The 22,466-nt window shown below is 33.7% G+C and overlaps 1 protein-coding gene across 8 annotated transcripts in view; it reads left to right on the forward strand.

Annotated features, from left to right (window-relative positions):
- Positions 1-22,466, forward strand: part of SLC4A10 (solute carrier family 4 member 10) — a 297,324-nt gene that overhangs the window by 151,345 nt on the left and 123,513 nt on the right. For all 8 annotated transcript variants that reach the window (XM_047722426.1, XM_047722427.1, XM_047722424.1 and 5 more), the window contains exons 4-5: positions 2,670-2,808; positions 11,562-11,722. In XM_047722426.1, the coding sequence (XP_047578382.1) occupies positions 2,670-2,808; positions 11,562-11,722 (300 nt within the window). The remainder of the gene's footprint in view (positions 1-2,669; positions 2,809-11,561; positions 11,723-22,466) is intronic.

Genomic DNA, 22,466 nt, shown 5'->3' on the forward strand with positions numbered 1-22,466 from the left:
TCCAAGAGACTAATTTTTGACTATTTAAAATATTTGATTTACTATTAATTTAATTATTAGTAAATAATTTAATTTAATTATTATACTATTTATAATTTAATTTAATAAATTTAAAATTACAATCAAGTTAACTATAACAAGGAGAAGTACAGAGTGCTGTGAATTGGGATAACAGATGCCTAACTTAATTGTTTGCATATGAATGTGGTTATATGTGTGTTTGTGTGGTATTTTGCAAGGCTGATTGGATAGGCTTGCTGAAGTGTATTACATTGAAGTAGATGCTGAAAGATATACGGGAGAGCTAGAGGAAACAGTACATACAGTGACCCTGACATGGAAAGGAACATGGTATTTTTAAGAACCCTTAAGAAAGTTAATGATCCCTGAATGGAATAACAAGGGAAAGGGTGGCAGAAGATAAGGCTAATGAGATAGGCAGGGCGTAGAGCCTCACTGCAAACATTTATTTATACAGAAAGTATGATGCTATAGTATATTTTATATTAATTGTATGTTCACTTTTGACTTCTGAAATCCTCTCATTTGTGACTATGATAACCTAATCTTTTAAATAACTGAATAATTGGTTTATCTTCACAAAATATATTTAATATTATAGAATTCCATAATCACTATATGTTTGCTACTGATTTATTCATTCTTTCATATTTTATTTATTTATTTATCTATTTAAAAAAGAGTCTCTTTAGTTGACAGGGAGAGTGAGAAAGAGCACAAGAGCAGGGAGAAGCGCAGAAGGAGAGGGACAAGCAGACTCCCTGCTGAGCAGGGAGCCTGACACTGAGTTGATCCCAGGACCCTGGCATCATGACTTAAGCCAAAGACCGACGCTTAACTAACCGAGCTACCCAAGCACCCCTCTTCTGTGTTTTAAAAAATATTTGAGAATACCAGATGTTTGGTTGGAATAACATTGAATATATGAGTTTTTCACTATTGAGCCTTTCCATTAGTATACATTCATTCATTTATTTAGGTCTACTTTCATATCGTTTAAGAAAGTTTTATAATCTTCATCACAAATGTATTGTATAGTTTAAAAAATTTATTCCTAGATAGCCTTATAGTTTTGCTTCTAAAATAAATGGATTTTTTTCCTACTAGGTTTTAAAATAACTTTTACTATATTATAAGGGTAAAATGGATTTTGTTTTTTGTGTCCAGCTACCTAGTAAAGATTTCTAGGTAAACAATCAGATAATCTTTTAAAAATATAAACCAAAGAAGAAATAAGACAAAATCCCCAGGCATGCTTTTTTTTTTTTTTTTTTTTTTAATTCTCAGAAAGTGATTTAAAGAATGGACAAATAAAGTTGGGGATATTTAGAGTAAGGGATAATTGGAAAGGAGATGAAGTTATAGTTACTGGAATGGAGCATACTTGCTGAAGTGAATGGAGGTGAATTTAATGATCTTTCAGAACTTTCCCTGGAGTATTCCTCATAAAAGAAAATACCTTGATGTGGTTCTCAAGTTGTGACAAGTGCCTTAAATCTAATTGACTGCTGGCTTGCTTTTCTCTGCTAGGTGACTCATATCACCAATACTTTTAACCTTAAGAAGTTTATCAGAAATGCAGGATGTCCTCAGTGCCTTCATCTTCAACACACACACACAAAACCTATTAACACCTTTGGATGTCTTCCGTACCCTCTTTTCTGTAGCCATCACACAGTGGAATGAGTGAATACCACCTCGTGGGTAGCATGGGCAAGTAGGTCAGATTGGACTAACTGTCGTTGAGTAGTCCCTCTAAAAACAAGGACCCAGTTATCTTAACTAAACTGGAAATTGTAAGGCTAGCCAGCTGGACTGGAAGCCTTGTAGGAAACACAGTCAATCTATGTCCCCAAATTATACAAGTCCCCACTTTAGAGACCCCCAAATTGTGAACAACATATTATTTCTAGGAACATCATGCACACCCTTGAGATTGTGTGTCTTGTGTCCAAATCACACATTATTTTGCTCCCCTGCCAAGAACATAGTGACTTGTGGCATAGTCATGGTCATAAGAAATCTTCGAATGTTTAAGCAATCACCAACAGTAGATGATGTAGCATGCAGGTGATTTGGGGTTTGGTTTCCATTTATATAGCATTTTGGAAAAGGCAAAACTATAGCAGTGGAGACCAGATTAGTGGTTGTCAGGGCTTGGTGAAGGGGCAAAGATGTGACTATGCAAAAGCATTACAAGGGAGTTTATGGTGAATTACATTCAGTATAATTTTAGTATAAGTGAATTTTATCATAGTCTGTTCTGAATATTACCATAAAGCATAGGATAGATGATGAGAAAAAAATGTGTATGTATATAAGGGAGATACAGAAATAGTTTCTATGATGAGTCTTATAAATAATCAAAAAATAATCATAACATTTAATATTATTTTTGATAATCAATATATCCTATACTTACATTTTATATAATTACCTCCCAAATTATACTAGACTTCATGTAATGCTAAATTTAGTTCAGTTTTTTTTTCTCTGAATTTAGTTTTAATTTCCCAAGTCTACTCTGGATGATTTGTCACATTGAGGGGCAGGGAGGTGTGAGTCTGGAGTGGTGTTGAAGTTGGTGATGAGGCAATTTTAAGGTTGAAGTCATAGTAATGCATGTTCACATCTCTCACTTTCTGTAGACACCCCATCACAGCGAGTACAGTTTATTCTTGGAACTGAGGATGATGATGAAGAACACATTCCTCATGACCTTTTCACAGAACTGGATGAGATTTGCTGGCGTGAAGGTGAGGATGCTGAATGGCGAGAAACAGCCAGGTGAGGATTTTTGTTGAAGGGTGAAGGTATAATAAACAATGTTCATGTTATTGGAAAAGAGATTTGTAAAGCCACAATTTTGCAAACATCCATGAGCTTTGATTTCTGAAATTGCTCATCTGGCCTGGGCATATCCTATAATGGGATATGGGTCAGAATGAAATCTGAAGGCAGCAATTATAGTAAATAGTGATGCAGAGCCAGCAACAGCTGCAGGCTAAAAGATAAACAGTAGCATAATTTGTGTGTCATCAGGAAAACAATAGGAATCTAAAAGTAATTTATTTCTATCTTTTCAACTGTTGGCCTATGCCCAAACTAGAGATATTATATGATAATCTGAGTGTGGGGCTTTTTTAAAGAAAGGAAAAACATTATAAGAGGCTTTCGGTATAGTCCTGGATTTATTTATGTACTATTTGGTGAGGGTAAAAATATTTTGTAGTGTGTTTCTAGGATATATATACATCTAAACATAGTGTCTTTTTCAAAATAATTTTTCAAAAATTGCTTTTCAAAAATTACTTTTCCGTCAACTGTAATTAATATTTCTATACTGCCATGTAATTGATGAATTGCTGTAAAAGAATAATAAGCTAAATTTTACATTTACTTTTCATTCATTCATTCTTGCTTTTTTGCTCATTTATTCAGCAAACAATTATGGAATATCTTTAATGTGCCAGGTATAAGGGATAGAGAACAACCAAAATCTTAGACTTGACTTTAACAATCTCACAGTTTAATGAGGGATTCAGACAAGTAAACAAAGTTGTAAATACTGTTTAATGAATGCTGTGACACAGTTGTGCACAATGAACTGTGGTCATACCAAGTGTTGTCCTTTAACCACTGCTTCCCCAATTTTTTTTTTTTAAAGATTTTATTTATTTATTTGACAGAGAGAAATCACAAGTAAGCAGAGAGGCAGGCAGAGAGAGAGGAGGAAGCAGGCTCCCTGCTGAGCAGAAAGCCCGATGTGGGGCTCGAACCCAGGACCTGGGATCATGACCTGAGCCGAAGGCAGCAGCTTAACCCACTGAGCCACCCAGGCGCCCCTGCTTCCCAAATTTTAATATGAATATAAATCACCTGGGGTCTTGCTGAAAAGTAGATTCTGTATGCCTCAGGCATGGAATCTCAGATCCTGCATTTCTAATAACCTTCAGCTGATGCGACTCCAATGTTTTTGGTTTGAGGACCACATTTTATGTAGCAAGGAGTGAAGGAGAAGGGATCAAGATAGCTTTCCTAGAGGAGGTGATTCCTGAGCTGGCTCTTGAAGGGTGAGTTGGACTTAGCTAGGCAGAAAAGGTGAAGGGGCGTTATTCTAGGTAGAGGAGGTAGAATATGCTTGAACATGTCCATTGATTGCTTTGTTAGGTTATCCCTTCCATAGTCACACAGCTCTCAGTGTTAGAAATTCTTTCTGTTGGCTATATTTTTCAGTGGCCCAGGGATTGAATAGTCCTATGAAGGCCACTGTACACCACTGGATCATATTAAATTTCTGGTTGCATTTAATTATTGCCTTAACTCTACCCAGAGTTAGTGTGAAATTAAATGTTCAGTCATGATATTATAAATAATACTGGCTTAGTTAATTCTTGTTTGATAAATTTTGAATAGTCTTTGCAGGTTCCTTTTACTCAAAAAGTACTAGAAGTAAATAGAAGAAGATTAAAATGTCTATTACCTGCTCCATCTCTGTTAACATTAAAAAAAAATAAAATGAACTGCTAATATTTAAAATTACCAAAGTACAGAAAGATTAAAAAAGCAAAAGTATCCTCTACTCTTGTTCACATTACCTCTCTTCAAAGGTAATCACTGTTCTGTGTCTCTTCTCATAAAAATGTCATACCTAGATCTGCATGAAAATGTATGTCCTTTTAAAATTTATACACTAGGGATTACAAACAACGTTCATGCCTCACTTTTTCATTTAATAATATATTTGGACCATTTTCCATTATTATCAGTACAGGGCACTCAATCTTTTTATTTTTTTTTTTTTAAACATTTTATTTATTTATTTGAGAGAAGAGAGAGACAGTGAGAGAGAGCATGAGCGAGGAGAAGGTCAGAGGGAGAAGCAGACTCCCCGTGGAGCTGGGAGCCTGATGTGGGACTCGATCCCGGGACTCCAGGATCATGACCTGAGCTGAAGGCAGTCGCTTAACCAACTGAGCCACCCAGGCGCCCGAGGGCACTCAATCTTTTTAATAATTGCATTACATTTAACAATATGAATGAACTTTATTTAGCCTCTCTTGCTAAGATTCTAGGTTGTTTTATATGTTTGCTACAAACGTTGCTGCAGTGATCATTCACATGTATAATTTTGGTGTTATTTTGTAGGTGTTTAGGTAAGGTGAATTTTTAACAGTAGAACTTATTTACCAATGAGAGCAGGCTTTTAAATTTTTATAGATATTTGCAAAATCATCTTTATAAAATGTTTCAGTAATTCATATTTTTATGAACAGTGTATGAGAGTGTTTATTTTCCTCAAACCCTTGCAAGACTAAATCATCAAAATTTTACGTTTTTTGCTATTTTTTTAAAATATTTTATTTATTTATTTGACAGAGATCACAAGTAGGCAGAGAGAGACAGAGAGAGAGAGAGAGAGAGGAGGAAGCAGACTCCCCGCTGAGCAGAAAGCCCAATGCAGGCCTCCATCCCAGTACACTGGGATCATGATCTGAGCCGAAGGCAGAGGCTTTAACCCATTGAGCCACCCAGGTGCCCCCATTTTTTGCTAATTTTATAGATGAAAGATAAATCTTAGTTTTCAAAATTATTGGTAAGATTGAACATGTTTCCAAAAATATGCTTTAATTTTTTTTTTCCTGTGAACTAAGTGTTCCTTTCCTTTACCTATTTTATGTCAAATCATTTTCTATATTTGCCTTTTTTAATATTTTAAATTAGTGATATGTTGTTCTGTCTGAATTCCCCTTTTTAGTGAATAAAAAAATCATGTTAGTTAATCATTTATTTTCTAAAGTTTTCTATTATAATACATTAAATATAGAACCAAATTTGAAGTAGTTTTTATATGACTTGGTAGATTTTAACTATCTATTCTGTTTTTTTCTCCCAACTGCTTCAAAACTAAGTGCTTTGGACTTTTTCATGTATATAATCTGAATGCTCATTTTTTTTATTTGGTGACAGAAGAATAATGTATGATAATCTTCACCAATTAGCATTATGACTTTTGCTCTCTCATAACTAAAGAATTGCTGATAAGGAATTTAAAGTGCAAACCTCCCTGTTTAAGGCTGGAAACATCTCTCCTCAACTGGTTAGAAGAAATACTAGGTATTCCCGGATGGCCTGAAGAAAGGCTATCTGTTGGGTATGATGACTATGAAGCTCTGGTTAGTTTGAGTCTCTTTATTGCTGAAAGGTACTTTTTGGAATCATTTCTTTTATATTCTTTTCTTCACTGTCATCCTACATGATAGAACTGAGAAGTACAATTGGAATGTGTATTTTGTCAGGAGTAACTCCTTTATTCTTAAAATGGCTGGTGATTTTTCATCTTCCAGATCAAATAGTGATCTGTTCCTATTTATTTATTTATTTGACAGAGAGAGAGAGATCACAAGTAGTCAGAGAGGCAGGCGGGTGGGGGGTGGGCGTCTGGAAGCAGGCTCCCCGCTGAGCAGAGAGCTGGATGTGGGGCTTGATCCCAGGACCCTGAGATCATGACCTGAGCCGCAGGCAGAGGCTTAACCCACTGAGCCACCCAGGCTCCCCAGTGATCTGTTCCTCTTAAGCAGTGACTTCCTTGTGACTTGCTCACTCTCCTGAAGCAGAACAAGACTAAAATCTACAGCTTTCACTTTATCATAGTTGAACAGGTAGGATTTTATCATGCTCTCATGTATTAACCTGAACAACATGTTTATCCTAATCCACCAAAATGTATTCCCTTTCATTTATATAGAACAGAAGAGTTGATGCAGTTAATTATTAGTATTCTCTAATGTTATTAAATAGGACCTGTGTTCTTCGCCATGCTTCTGGAACCCTATGCATGATACAGCCAATTGAGGTTCAAGGAGACATCTGATGAGCAGTCAAAATAGTAACAGACTCGAAGAGGAGGGTGGATGAATTTTGGCCGAGACACAGTACGTCAGGGAAGAACAGAGCGTATTTATTGAGGACTTAGAAATGTAGTGAGTTTTAAAGTGGCAGAAGTAATTTTATTCTGGTTGCCCTAGTTCATCTAGAAAGACTAATTTTAGTTAATTTAGGGCTCCATCTGATTTTCCAAATGCAATTTAATTCTAATAAATCAGTAACATAACTAGTTGAAGCACTTCTTTCTTTTGATTAGTATTCCAGGGGAGATTAATAATTTTCTACCCTAATAGTAGAAATAAAAAGGATATTTTATCAGCACATTGCACCTGTCACATATCACATCTTGAATAATTCATGCCCACTGTTGTTGCCAAATAAAACTTAAGCAAAGTTTTAGATTTTGAAGCTAAATTTTTGAATCATAATTATTTAATAAATGTTTGTGAAAGCCAGCTGTTCACTTTTAAAAACCCTAAGAGAAGCCATATGACAAGGGCTAATGAAATCAACACAATTACAATGTCCTGCTTATAAATAACATATAATGTTATTAATAGAAAAACACGCAAAGATACCACAGCTGTGCAGTTATGAAGACAACATGTTTGACTCACTGTGGTTGCCCTTTAAAAGTCCTACCCACAAATGAGCTCAGAAGAGGCAAAGCAGGGGATAGCAGTTGGCCTCTGATACATACAAGGTAGTGTCAAAAAAGATTATTGCATCAAAACAATTTTATTGATGCTGTGAAGGCATTTGGTATTCAAAATTAGGAAAGATTTAAGTCGTCATTAAGATTGAGATGTGGGGGCGCCTGGGTGGCTCAGTGGGTTAAGCCGCTGCCTTCGGCTCAGGTCATGATCTCGGGGTCCTGGGATCGAGTCCCGCATCGGGCTCTCTGCTCAGCAGGGAGCCTGCTTCCCTCTCTCTCTCTCTCTGCCTGCCTCTCTGTCTACTTGTGATCTCTCTCTGTCAAATAAATAAATAAAATCTTAAAAAAAAAAAAAGATTGAGATGTGATGTGAATGTGAAGATGTGAGATGTGAAGATAGTATGGATTAAGAACAGCTAGGGGCACTTGGGTAGCTCAGTGGGTTAAGCACCTGACTTTGGCTCAGGTCAGAATCTCAGGGATAGAGCCCTATGTCTGGGTCCCCTCACAGCGTGGAGTCGTCTTGGCTCTCTGCCCCGCCCCCACTCCCTCTTCAAGGGTGCATGGGCGTGCATGCCCGCGCCTGCTCTCTCTCTCTCTCTCTCTCAAATAAATAAGTAAAATCTTAAAAAAAAAAAAAAAAAAAATCTCTTTAAGGACAGCTAATGTTTCTAGGTTTGGATATATTTCACTTCTCCTTTCCCCTAAAAATAGGCACTTCATGATTACATATGTTATTGTCTGCCCCCACCTTAACCATGTCCCTCCTCCCTCATCTGTAGCTGCAGCTCTTTTCTCTTAAGAATCCATAACTTGGACCAAGGCTATAATTTTGGAAAATATTTTACTTTCTATTTGGGTAGAACCAGAGAATAAAAAAATCCTAGAAAAGTTAAAAGGAATTAGTAGGAATAGAATAAACAGAAGGAGTTAATTTCTAAGGAGAACATCTATTTCTAATTTGCAGAAGAATTTTATTTTGTAGGTTTTTAATATGAGTATTGTAGAAGAGATTATTATCTCTTAATCCTCAAATAATTCATAAAACACCTATTTTATTTCATTTTTTTTGTTATTTAGTAGAAAGAGATTCCAATGTGTTAATCATGGATAAAAACGGATCCAGACACATTGTAGGAAAATCAAATAATCTCAGAGTTTAAATCTGCCCCTCCCTCCCGAAAATGTCATACAATTGGCCTGCAGTTTTGATTTTTTTCATTGTTCATTACGTCTCATTCATGCCTGTGAGACTCTTGCTTACTGTTCAAACAAATGTCAGCTGAGTTTATTTGAAAACTGGAATAAATTGCAGCACTTTAGGTCATTAACTGCAATCAGGCATTTTGCAACTGACTGTCTATTCAATGACTACAAATCTTTAAGCAGGGTTTGGTGTGTTCCCAGACCTCTTAAGTTCTATCTTTGAAATATGAAATGTAATAAGAAGCAGAAAAGAGAGATACACTTATGTGTTTGTGTGTGTGTGTGTGTGTAGAGAGAGAGAGAGAGAGAGAGAATACATGTAAAGGATATATATATATATATATGTATGTATGTATATGTGTTTATATATACATATATATAATTTTTAATATAGTCTTTTAAAAATAATTATTTAAACAGCTTTTTATCACTTTTGGCATAATTCTGGAGTTGGCCTAAAACACTGAATCTTGAAATGTTTAGAAACTTGATATTTGTAACTTGTGGGTTTCTTTTTATGGAAAGTATCTTGTTTCTTCCTATGATATTCATAAAATCTATGGCTGAATCAAACTAGCATCCAAATATTTGGTTATCTTAACTACCAAACTGGAATTCCTGGAGATTCTATTCTTCTTTTCTAAAGGACCAAGCCTCCAATCTGAAGGACATTATACCAAAAGGAGAAAGATACCTTTAGATTTGTTTTTAAAATTTCTTTTCAGAGACACACATAGGTCAATGAAATAGAATAGTGAACTGAGAAATACCAACCCAAGTAGAGCTATTTGATTTTTGACAAAGAGTAAAAGCTATTTAGTGGAAAAAGAATTGTCTTTTCATCAATGGTACTGGAACAGTTAGAGATCTATAGGTAAAAAATAACTTGTAGTGTATACAAAATTAATTCAAAATAAATCATAAATTTAAATGTAAAATGTAAAGCTATACAAATTTGAGAGAAAAATATAGGCAAAAATCCTAGGAGGACCTAGAAACTACATGATGAAGTTTTAGACATGATATCAAAAGTACAAACCACAAAAAAAAATTCATAAATTGGATGTCACCAAAATTAAAACCTTTGTGCTGTGAAGGATCCTGTTAAGAGGATAAGAACAAACTAATAGACAAGGAGAAAATATTTACAAATCATGTATCTGACAAGAATATTATATATAAAAATGCAATGGACTCCCAAATTTCAACAATATGAAAATAAATCAATTAGAAAAATGAGCAGAAGCATAGTCTGGAAGTGAGACACATAATTTCTGCTCACAATTTCTTGTCCAGAACTAGTCAATAATCATATGGTCTCACCCAGTCAAAAGGAAGCCAGGAAGTGGCTATTCTTTATTAGATAGAGAGGGACAACTAGTTGATGAACAGTACTAAGAATAATCACATGCTTTGTGAAGTATTATGGCTCTATCAAGGCCCGAAAATCATTAAGAATCACTAATATGAAAAATTCCCAACTGTATACACAAAAATATTCTATAAAATTTTCAGCATTGAAGAAATACTGTCAGTGATTTGGGGCTTAAATGTAAGTTTTTTCAACCTTCAAGTGTCTTATAAACTTATGATAGGTATAGGTATTCCGTGTCCATAAACTGTTGGCAGGCATGGTTATTCTTATTGGTTTTCTTTCCATTTCTGACAACTTTTTGCTTCCTGAAGAGTGAGGATCAATACATAGCTTTCTTTATCTTTCTTGGAACTTTGCACATTAACTATTCTGATTAACCCTTTTGGTTACTTATTTTTGGCTGATCCACTGATTCCCTAATTAGTTACTGTTGGAGTTAGATCATTTGATTACATATAACAATAATATAATAATTTATAGAGATTTGAGTGGTATTGTATAGAGATGAATTTAGAACAAAAATGACTAAGGAGAGGTGAAATGAGGAAAATGGTGGAAGGAAAGGGAGAAAAAGCAGTTTAGACTTTATTTAGGGTTCATTAAAAATGGCAGAATTAAACTGGTCATCTATTAGGATTAGAGAACAAGTCCCTAAAAAATGAGGTTTAGTGGTGTGCAAGACAGTGGAATCACTGGTTTCTCTTTATTCCTTCCATTTATCTCAGTTAAACAAACTCAGATATTATTCATTTCACTCTAAGAAGGCAGTGGTCTCTGATTTGGCATGTTGACATCAAGGTTTCTTCTGTTCTCAATCTGGGCAGGAAGGCCCAGGGATTTGAGGCTAAGCTCCATTCTCATGGGTTTCTGTAGTCCCTAGGAAATGACTGCAATCACTAGATTTCATCCAAGCAGGCCTAATATGTATTTTTCTTGTAAAATATGCCCCAAACTATACTAGCACCCCTAAAAATCAAGTGGAAAAATTATTAAGAGACTCAAGTATTCCATTTTAAGACCTCCTACTGAAGAAAAATGAGTATTCTTCCATTTCCTTTTGTATCTTTTTCAATTACCTTTTTCCTTCTATGAAGTACATTCTATTAATTCCACAGCAGATTCACTGTGACTGCTGAATAAACACTTACATATTTTTTTAGAGCTCAACAAACTAATAAAAATAACATTTGATTTTCTTTGTCTTCTATACAACTTCCTTCCAATGGCAAAAAGAATGCTTGTTAAATGAAATTAAAGTGAAATAAACCAAATTACTTGGACTAGTTTTTACTTTTGAACCCACAAAACCAAGAAGCAATGTGAATGTCTTTCTGTTTCTACTTTTTATTCTTGGGACAAAGGATCATTCCATCTACAATGTAATATTCAATGTGCTGATAATGTTTATTTGTGTAGGTGGTTGAAGTTTGAAGAAGATGTGGAGGATGGAGGAGAAAGGTGGAGCAAACCCTATGTGGCTACTCTTTCATTGCACAGCTTGTTTGAGCTGAGAAGTTGTGTTCTGAATGGAACTGTGTTATTGGACATGCATGCCAACACTTTAGAAGAAATTGCAGGTATATCTTTTTTTCCCTTAGTCTAGTTCACTATCTTGGTATAGTTGATTTTTGTTATTCCCTTTTCCTTATAATTATATGTATACCTTTGGAAAATTAATTCTTATAATCAGCATATGAGACTTTAAATATAACTTTCTCCTCTCTTATTTAAGATGGAAGAAGTTGAATCTCAGAGGAATGTGGTGTAACTTGTCAGTGGCAAGTCTAGAACAAGAACCTAGATATCCTGACTCACATTTAATATATATTGTTTTTCACTATCATGCTTAATCAACTGTCACCATTGGGAAATGGAAGGGAAAAAACCCGTAAAGCTAGAGATGGATTTTTTCCAATAATGGAATGCATTTCATTCCAATGCATGAAATGATTCCAAAAAATCCGCAGATAGGGAAAATGTTAATTTAGAACAAAACAGGGAAAGGTATGACCATTTATTTTAAACTGAATTGAAACTCATGAATTCCAGAGGATGCCAAGCAATGCAGTTGAGATTAGTTTTTAATTTAATATTACGACTAGTCCCTAGGATGAAAGATTTGTATTAGAAACCTATTATGTCTATATAACACAAGTAGTTATGTTTAGGAAGCATCTTACTGTTGTTACTCTAGAAATAGAGGAAAGAACTCCTGTATCTTTTGATTTGGAAGACAAACACACTTTAGCAAAACAAAATAATACAAAAAGAGTTTTGAAAGAGTATAAATGAAATAGTTAATGGAGATTTTAAAAATAAAAATAAAGCAATAACTCAGTCAGTTTTTAAAATTTCTAGTGTGGAAAAAAGAAATAAAAGCAGTTCCACGTAGAATTTATTTGTAAAGTAGAAAGCCTTAAGGGAGTCTTTAATGTCTAAATTATATTGTAGAAATGGAAAAAACAAACTTCCAAAACTCCGTGAATATTTTTTTGATTACATAAGTGAAAGAATATTATACAAAAAATAGATATAATTTAATCTTCAGAATAGTCTCATGAAGTAAGTATCATTCCCAATTTTTCAATAAGAAAATAGAAATTCTGAGACTTTCAGGGCCCTTTTTCCATCTAAAGGCCTCTGACTGTAAGCTGTGTGTTTCTTATATTACACTACAACTACTGTCTGAAGAAAAAGCATGGCTTGAAGTGGATGTTGCCCACATTTTGATGATAGTTTAATTCCTTTAAAAATTATTTATTTGGTCATTGGAGCTGATAGACATGCATACATTGCAATATTTGTGAAAAGAAAAGTAAGTGTGGAAAGACATCTTGGCCTACAATATTAAGCAAAAACAATCAGAACAGAAAAAAATGGTTTAGATAAGCCTTCTTTTCCTTCTTTCCGGGAGTTTCATAGTACACCTATAAAGAGCTTTCCCTTTAAAACACATAACTGGAGTCAAAAAGACCATATGGTTAAGTACAGTATATTTTTCAGAAAAAACACAGGGTACAGTCATGCATAGCACTAACTGAAGACTTAGAGAAAAATGGTTAACTTAGGAATTAACAAACTTCTTGTGAATGCTGGAAAAGTAGCTACCCAATGTAATTTCTTAACTTTATGTTATGGGGTCCTGCTGATAGCCCATAACATTTTTGTGTTTTAGTTAGGAACCAAATGACATTTTCACGGTCCTTTGCAGTTTAGGAAGCTCTTTGTAGTAATTCTCCATTATCTTTTTGATACTCAAAACAAAATTGGGGCTTAGTATTATGATTGTTTATCTTACTTCATAAATGGAGAAATGAGATGCAGGAGGTTGCCCAAAATAAGGAGTTTATTTATGTCAGTGCTGGCATTACCTTTGAAAATGGATTAATCCAAACAACTTTTGGACTGGCTATATCTAATGAGACTGTCAGATTCCTCAACCTCAAAATTAACCTCAGAAAACACCCTTCATTACTTAAAGCATGTATATTCTAATGCTTTTGTGAGAAATTTACTTCTACCAGAAAGTTTCCCATGAATTTGACAGAAACTCTGTTCATCTTATCACCTTCGATCAGTTTTTTTGTCTAAATTTATGTTTCCTTTCCCTCCTGTTGTTCCCTTCCCCAAGCTCTGTTCTGTAGACTATGGGAGGATTGTTAGCTGTGTTAATTCTTGCTCTTGAAAGCAAACTACATTTTCTGAGTCTGTCCTTACAAAGGAAAGTAGTTCAATGGAAGTCTTGATACCCCAAATAGCTTTTGTTCTTTCTGCTCGTCTAATTAGTCTGTATCTTTATGTCTCCAAAGTAGCTCAACTTGAATGTCCCATTTTCAGTTCAGAGCAGTCTGTAAAATGCCATTCAGAAGATGTCAGTGGTTTAGAGCTAATACCACATTTTAAAAAATGATTAAAAATACTTGTTGATTATTATTATCTTAAATTTCTTTTCACTCATTAATGAGAAGAGATTTCCTCTCTTTAAGTAATTGTAATTTGACTTATTTAATCCAAATGTATTTGTTTCTGACCTCAATAAAATCTTACTAAGACATTTTCTCCCTATAGTTTGTAATTATTTTCTGTTTACTTTTTGCTATTTTTGCTTTGTGAAAATTGAATTGTATTACTAAGTATGCATTAACTATACATTTTTAAGACTTCTAACTTTGTAAAATATTTTCACATTCATTATATGTTATTATCACCGTAACCTTGTGAGATAGAGAGGAGGCTATACACCCATTTTATAAACAGATAAACAGGAAGTGATATATCATAGATGGTACTTGCAGCGATGGGAATAATTTCTTTTATTAACCTGTAATTATAAGTTTTGTTTTATTCTATTTCATGATAACTTGTGACTATAGTGATTAACAATAGGATCAGGAGCTCTTCTTCACCTCCTATTTATCATGTTTTTCTATACGTTAGGAAGTTACTAACATATTAGTCACTAGTTTCAGTTTTCTGAAAGCTAGATATAATATTTATCTTTAAGGGCTCTAAACTCTTAAACTTTGTGAATGCACAGGCTCTAGTATTTTCTAATAGAGAAATATGACCCAGATATTGTTTTAGAATAATCAAGAATTATTTTTATCAGTCTTCTGATATGTTTTTAATAGTCTTAGATAATTCTTTAGAGAGATTTTTGTAGACTTAGCAGGAGAAAATCCCATTTGTATCTGGCAGGTCTGTCAAGAATGCCTGGTATAATTAAAGTAGGATTTTCTTTTGGACAAAGTTAATTTAAAAATGTCTATTTCCCAATGTTTCAGGGAACTTGGAATAAATTTTAACTTCTTCCTTCAAAATATTATTTAACCTTTTAAAATCCAATATTCTTCAGATATGCTTTCTTACTGTGATTTTAGTCTGATGGAGATTAATTATGTTTAAAATGCTTCTTAATTATATTTATATAAATTACAGGTGATTTTATGGTCTATGTCAATCTCTGAAATTCAGCACTCTAAAGATTAGTAATGGAAAAATTCTCTCTGCATTGTATGCTTTACCCTAATTCTGTCAATGGGAGTAAGAAATGAAAACCAAACCAAAGTTAGGACCATGGACAGATTATCAATCATAGCTCTCCATCCATTAAAACAGCCTTTTTAAAAAAGATTTTATTTATTTATTTATTTGAAAAAGAGAGAGGGAGGGAGAGAGAGCACAGAGGGAGAAGGAAAAGCAGACTCTCTGCTGAGCAGTGAGCCTGACATGGGACTTGATCTCAGGAGCCTGAGATCATAACCTGAGCTGAAGGTGGCTGCTTAACCAACTGAGCCACCCAGGCTCCCCTAAAACAACTTTTGTTGTTAAAATATTCTATTGAAAAAAAATAAAATAAAATATTCTATTGAAGGAAAAAATTGAAGTTTGCTTCACTGAGTGTAATCTGCAGATTTGGGAGTATGGGAATAGTCACATATTGTTTAACATGTCCATACTATTACCATCCTTGTTCTGGAAACTAAGCATTCTTAGGGTAGCTTACAATTTTAATATATACGTATATATACACTCCTGTCAACCAAACTGCTGAATTTAGACCCTTCCTATTTCTTACTCCTCCCCACTCCCAGCCTCTTAAGACAATGGATTTTTAAGGCAAAGAATTTATATGATTATCTTCTAAGGGGCAAAGATTTCCGTAGAATCTGTAAATCTCATGATCTCTGGAGGTTTTCATTCAGTGGTTAAGATGGATTGATCACAATAAACTAATTGTCTGATAAGAATGAAAAATAATTTTTCATTTTCTGAGACCTTTTTACAGAAATGCTACTAGTGTTCCTAGAGCCTGCTTAGTGCTAGAAGAGTGTGACCTATTTATCCTTTTCGTTCTCACTTCTCCTAATATCACCCAGATCCTGGCATTGTGCTTTGACAGGCTAGACTGTGTCATTTAGATATCATATCCAGCCGAGATTGTATCCATAAGCCATTATGGCTCATTATCCTTTCCTACTTTTCAAGGTTAATACTAATATATATTATAGTGATGAAGAGAACAATGAGAGTGATTAGTGAATCAGACTCCCATTGGTACTTAAATCTCACCTCAGTATAAGTTATATTCCTAAGCAAGATGATTAAATTTTCTAGTTTATTAAGATATATTTGATGCAGTTATACCTCAGAGGAGTTTACTGTGTATTTCTGTGTGGCTAATGAGCAGATGAGCAGTTTTTTTTTCTATTTACTTTCTCTTATGTAACTGTTTCAGATAAAAACCTTATTTCTGAAAGACTGTGAAGCTAGTGACTTAGGGATTTTTTTAGTGCTTAAGCCTGGAAAGACTGTACTTTGATAAGAACTAAAAATCATAACCATGTACATAGGATTTTATATGCTTCATTTGATTCGGATTAGAATATTGAACTGGGGATATACATTATGGCTTAGAGATGAAGCTGTGGTATAGTGGTACCCTTCTGGTGTTTTAATAACCAACTTTATAACTCCCATTATGAAGTTTATGTGGCATATTTTATATACATTTTTCCCTCTTAGCAAGGTTTCAGTGTAAAGTCACATATGTTGGCAATTTATCATTTCTTTTTTTTTTCAAATTAATTCAAGGATATTATAACTATTCCTCTCCAAAGAAGTGAGGTATAGATTTAAATATTCTATACTATCATATATTTTCCAAATTGAAAGGGACTTTAGAGGTAATTATAGTGATTATGGCTGATTCCTAAATGTACATTCTACCTCTTTCCATTGTAAGCAGCAAAGTAATAGAGCAAAGTTGATAAATTATACTCACCTACTGTCTGATTTTGTCAGGCCTATGATCTAAGAACAGTTATTACATTTTACACAATTGAAAAATAATAAAGAGAAAACTAATATTTTTCAACATGAGAATTATATGAAATTCAAATTTCAGTGTCCATAAAAAGGTTTTATTGAAACAGCCATGCTCATTTGTGTACGTATTCTTTATGGTTACTTTCATGTAATAACGGCAGAATTCAGTAGTGGTTACAGAGATTCCATGGTTTACAAAGCCTAAAATTTTTATTTGCCTATTACAGAAAAAGTTTGTTCACCTGTGGTTTAGAGAACTGATTCCAGAATGAAGGGTAGTTCTTGATTAGCCTTATCCAGTCATAAGGGTGCTGTTTCCTTAGCCAGGGATGGTCTCAGCCTGGACAAGGCTATGTCAGTTGGAATTAAGAGTTTTTCCTGGGAAGAAGAGAAAGAACTTCCTTTTAAGAGAAAGTCACAAGAAGTCGAAGAATATATGGGTATCAACAAAGATATGTATTTCTTTGTTACTGTTGACACTTACTTTATGACCATAGGAAAATCAGCCTTAGGTTAAACTCACACTTAGGGGGTAGAGGGGGAAGCTGAGAGAGTCAGAGGAATAGAATTAAATCCAGCCCAATTTTGATTTTCTGTTATGTGGGGCAATGAAATTAATTGAAATTAATTGTTTTATAGTTTCATTGGGGTTTCTGGATTTTTAAATTGAAATATAATTGGCACACATAATATATTAGTTTCAGGTGTACAACAGAGTAGTTTGACATTTATATACATTTGAAATGATCACCATGTAAGTCCAGTTACCATCTGTCTCTATATAAAGTTAATATAATATTATCCATGTTCCTTGTGCTATGTATCACATCTCCATGACTTCTTTATTTTATAACTGGAAGTTTGTACCTCTTGATCTCCTTCACAAATTTTGCCTTCCTCTAATTTGCATTCTCCTAGAGAACTATCAGCTTGTTCTCTATATCTGTGAGTCTGGTTTTGTTTTGTTTTGTGTGTTCATTTGTTTTTAGATTACACATATAAATGAAATCTTACAGTATTTGTCTTTCTCTGTCTGACTTATTTCACTTAACATAATACCCTCCAGATTCATCCATCTTGTCACAAATAGCAAGAGTTTATTCTTTTTATGGCTGAATAATATTCTATCATTCTAGATAGATAGATCGATCGATCGATAGAAACCATATCTTCTGTATTTATTCATCTGTCAATGGACGCTTAATTTGCTTCTGTATCTTGGCTGTTGTAAATTATGCTACAATAAACATAGGACTGAATACACCTTTCCGAGTTAGTGTATCATTTTCTTTAGATACATACCCAGAAAAGGAATTGCTGAATCAAATAAAAAAATTTTTTAAAAAATACTGTTTTCCATAGTGGCTGCACCAATTTGCATTCCTACCAACAGTGCACAAAGGTTCCCTTTTCTTCATATCCTTACTAACACTTGTTATTACTTGTGTTTTTGGTACTAGTCATTCTAACAGATGTGAGGTGATATCTCACTGTGGTTCTGTTTTGTATTTCCTGATGATTAGTGGTAAGTATGTTTTCATTCACCCATTAGCCATCCATATGTCTTTGGGAAAATGTCTATTCAGGTCTTTGTTCCCATTTTTTAATTGAATTTTTTGCCTTTTGCTATTGAGTTGTAGGAGTTCCTTATATATTTTGGATATGAGCCCTTTACCAGATATTTGATTTGCAAATATTTTTTCTCATTCAACAGGTTGCCTTTTCGTTTTGCTGGTAATTTCCTTTGCTGTGTGAAAGCTTTTTAGTTTGATGAAGAAGTCTCATTTATTTTTACTTTTATTGCATTTGCCTGAGGAGACAAATCTAGAAAAATGTTCCTACATCTAATGTCAAAGAAATTACTGCCTAAGTTGCATAAGTTTCTTCTAGGAGTTCTAAGGTTTTAGGTCTTACAGTCAAGTCTTTAATCCATTTTGAGTTAATTTTTGTGTATGGTGTAAGATAGTGATCAAGTTTCATTCTTCTGCATGTAGTTTTCTCAATACAATTTATTGAAGAGATTATTTTTCCCTATTGTATTTTTTTTGCCTCATTTGTTGTAGATGCAAACCCATGTAGATGCATGGGTTTATTTCTGGGCTCTATTCTATTTCATTGATCTATGTGTCTGTTGGTTTGTACTAGTACCATGCTGTTTTTGAATACTATAGCTTTTAGTGTTATTTGAAATTAGGGATGATGATACCTTCAGCTTTATTCTTCTTTCTCAAGATAGCTTTGGCTTTTGGGGTCTTTTGTGGTTCCATACAAATTTAAAAATATTTGTTTTAGTTCTGTGAGGCCACTTTATTTTGATAGGGATAACATCAAATCTGTAGACTGCTTTGGGTAGAATGGAAATTTTGACAATATTAAGTCTTTGAATCCATGAGCATGGTATAACTTCCAATTTATTTGTGTTTTCTTCTTCTTCTTCTTTTCATTAATATTGTATAGTTTTCAGAATATAGATCTGTACCTCCTTGGTTAAAGTTATTTCTAAGTATTTTATTCTTTTGGATGCAGTTGTGAGTGAGGTTTTTTTAATATTTCTTTTTCTGATAGTTTATTATTAGTTTATAGAAATGCAGCAGAGTTCTGTATCCTGCTACTTTATTGAATTCTTTTATTAGTTACAATAGTTTTTGGTGTCTTTAGGGTTTTCTACATAGAGTTTCAGGACATTCACAAATAGTGACAGTTTTAATTCTTTCTTACCAATTTGAATGTGTTTTATTTCTTTTTCTTGCCTAATTGTTATGGCTAGAACTTCCAATATTAAGTTGACTAAGAGTGACAGGAATGAGCCTCTTTGTCCCAAAAATGGCATCTACCACTGTTGGTGTCAGTAAGCTAGAAGGAGTGATATCTGCCAGCATACCATCTCTGGAGAGAGTCCCAAAAGACTTCTGCTTCTCTGATAGCTTTAAGTTTAGCAAGTAAATATCCTTCACCTATAATCTAGGCTCTTTTCAAAATGTGTTTTTTATGTTGGGTCCCATAGAGTGTTGTTCTACACATAAGTCCTTTAAGAGCAGAACCTTCATTCCCTATGCCCTGTGTTTCCCCTGAACATAATCCCCACTGATTTTCAAAGCTGGGCATTTTGGAACGTCTTTCTCTGGTGCAGGACCTAGGGGTATCTTGTGTGGGGTACATACTTCTTTCCCTTAGTGATAAGTGATCTATATCTAAATTTTTAATAATGTTTTATACATATGTGTGTGTATATATATACTTATATACACACACACATATTTTTTGAGCTCCCTCCTGATTATGGGTTGCCCCTCTGAGGGTGGGGTTTTTGGTGAGAGCGTGTCTCTGCCTCTCTTACCAGACTTTATGTGGTCCTTTTATCCTTTGTTGTGGATCAGGTGTTCAGCTAGTTCTCAGGGCCTTTTAGGGGCCATTTTTTTTTTCCATATGTAGCTGTATATTTGTTTTGTCCATGGAAAGAAGTGAATACATATCTTCCTACACCACCATCCTGAACTACCTCTTCTGAGGTTTCCATTATTGAGATACTCTACTTTGCCTCCACTTGATATACGATTACAAATAAATATGAATGCATTAAAACCACCACAAAATCAAAACCAGGGACCCATAACCAATTTAATGGAAATTGCAAAGGAAATCTTGTACTGGGAAATATTTACTCAAGGTTTCAATATTCTAATCTGTCCATTAGGTGCTTTATGTCTTTAGGCCTACAGCATATAAAATAGATATTATCTCCATTTTATAAATAAGAACCCTCAGGTTATCCAGCTTTACAAGATCGCACAGCTAGAATGTGGTACATTGACCGAAGTCTGTTTCCCTAGTCCTTCCCTTTTACACTGAAGTAAAGATTGTTTGTACGGGAAAATTCTGCTAATATTCAATTTTTTGTTGCACTAAGTAGGACTATGGAAGGCAATTCACTTTGATATGCTTGTTTATATAAGGAGTTAGAGCTTCAAAAAAATTAAGTAGAGTTAATATTTGATCATTTTAGGACAGATTAATTGTACTGAGGTTGTTTTTAAATTATGAATTTAGATTTTAGAGCAGCTTCAGGTTCACAGAAAAGCTGAGGGGAAGATCCAGAGATTTCTGATAAACCTTTGAACCTGCACATGCATAGCCTCCCTCATTATCAACAGCTCCCACCAGAATGTTATGTTGGTTACAACTGATGAACTTACTTGACACATCACTATCACATAATGTTCATGGTTAACATCAGGATTCACTCTGAGTGTTATATAGTTTCTTTGGGTTTGGACAACAGTATAATGACATGTATCCAATATTATGATATCATGAGTATTTTCACTGCCCTAAAACTGTTTCATTAATTTCTTTCTTCCAAATCCCCTCATTTTGAAAAAGGAGATAGTTTTGTGATTGGTTAGTGTTCTTTAATATTTTTTACTACACAAATCTCCTTATGCAAAAAATTAAAATGTTATGAAACTGCTGAAAACCATTTTTGACTTTCAAAAATGGTAGTTTTATATGGTTCAATCTAATTCTAAGATAAAACTTTAAAGTTTCTCTTTACTCCTACCCCTACCCATTCTTACACAATTTGGAATGTATCATTACAGTGTCCTTTCTCTGTATGTGCATATGTGCCATAAATGGAATTATACAGTATAAGTTATTCTGAAACTTTGATTATTTTTCTAAAATCAGACTTGGCTGCTTATTAAATTTAAAAAATTTAATAATTATTATTGAAGTATAAAAAATTTTTATTGAAGTATAGTTGGCATACAACTATATGTATATATTAGTTTCAGGTGTACAACTTATTGATTCAGCAATTCTATACATTACTCAGTGTTCACCCTAATGAGTATAGTCACAATCTGTTCCCATACAATGTTATTATAATATTACTGACTCTATTCCCCACATTGTACCTTTCATCTCCATGACTTATTTACTTTATAAGTGGAAGTTTATACCTCTTAATTTCCTTTATCTATTTCATTCATCTCTCTACCTACCTCTGTGCTGGCAACTAGCAGTTTTTTCTCTACATTTAAGGGTCTATTTGTTTGTTTGTTCATTTCTTTTGTTATTTAGATATCATATGTAAGAGAAATCATATGGTATTTGTCTTTGTCTGACTTACTTCACTTAGCATAATATCCTTTAGGTCCATATGTTATCACAAATGTCAAGCCTTCCCTCTTTTTTATTGCTAGTATTCCTATATATATAATATATATATATATATATATATATATATATAAATGTGGTATATATAATGTCTTTTATATATATATATTTGTGTGTGCGTGTGTGTGTGTGTGTGTATATATATATATATATATATATATATATATATAATGTGGTATATATTTTACATATATACCACACCTTTATCCATTCATCTATCAATGGATACTTGGGTGGCTTCCATATCTTGCTGGTTGTAAATTATGTTGCAATAAGCATGGGGAAGCATTTATCTTTTTTTTTTTAAGATTTTAT

This window comes from Lutra lutra, chromosome 3, assembly GCF_902655055.1.
Source record: "Lutra lutra chromosome 3, mLutLut1.2, whole genome shotgun sequence".
In the NCBI taxonomy this organism is placed as follows: domain Eukaryota; kingdom Metazoa; phylum Chordata; class Mammalia; order Carnivora; family Mustelidae; genus Lutra; species Lutra lutra.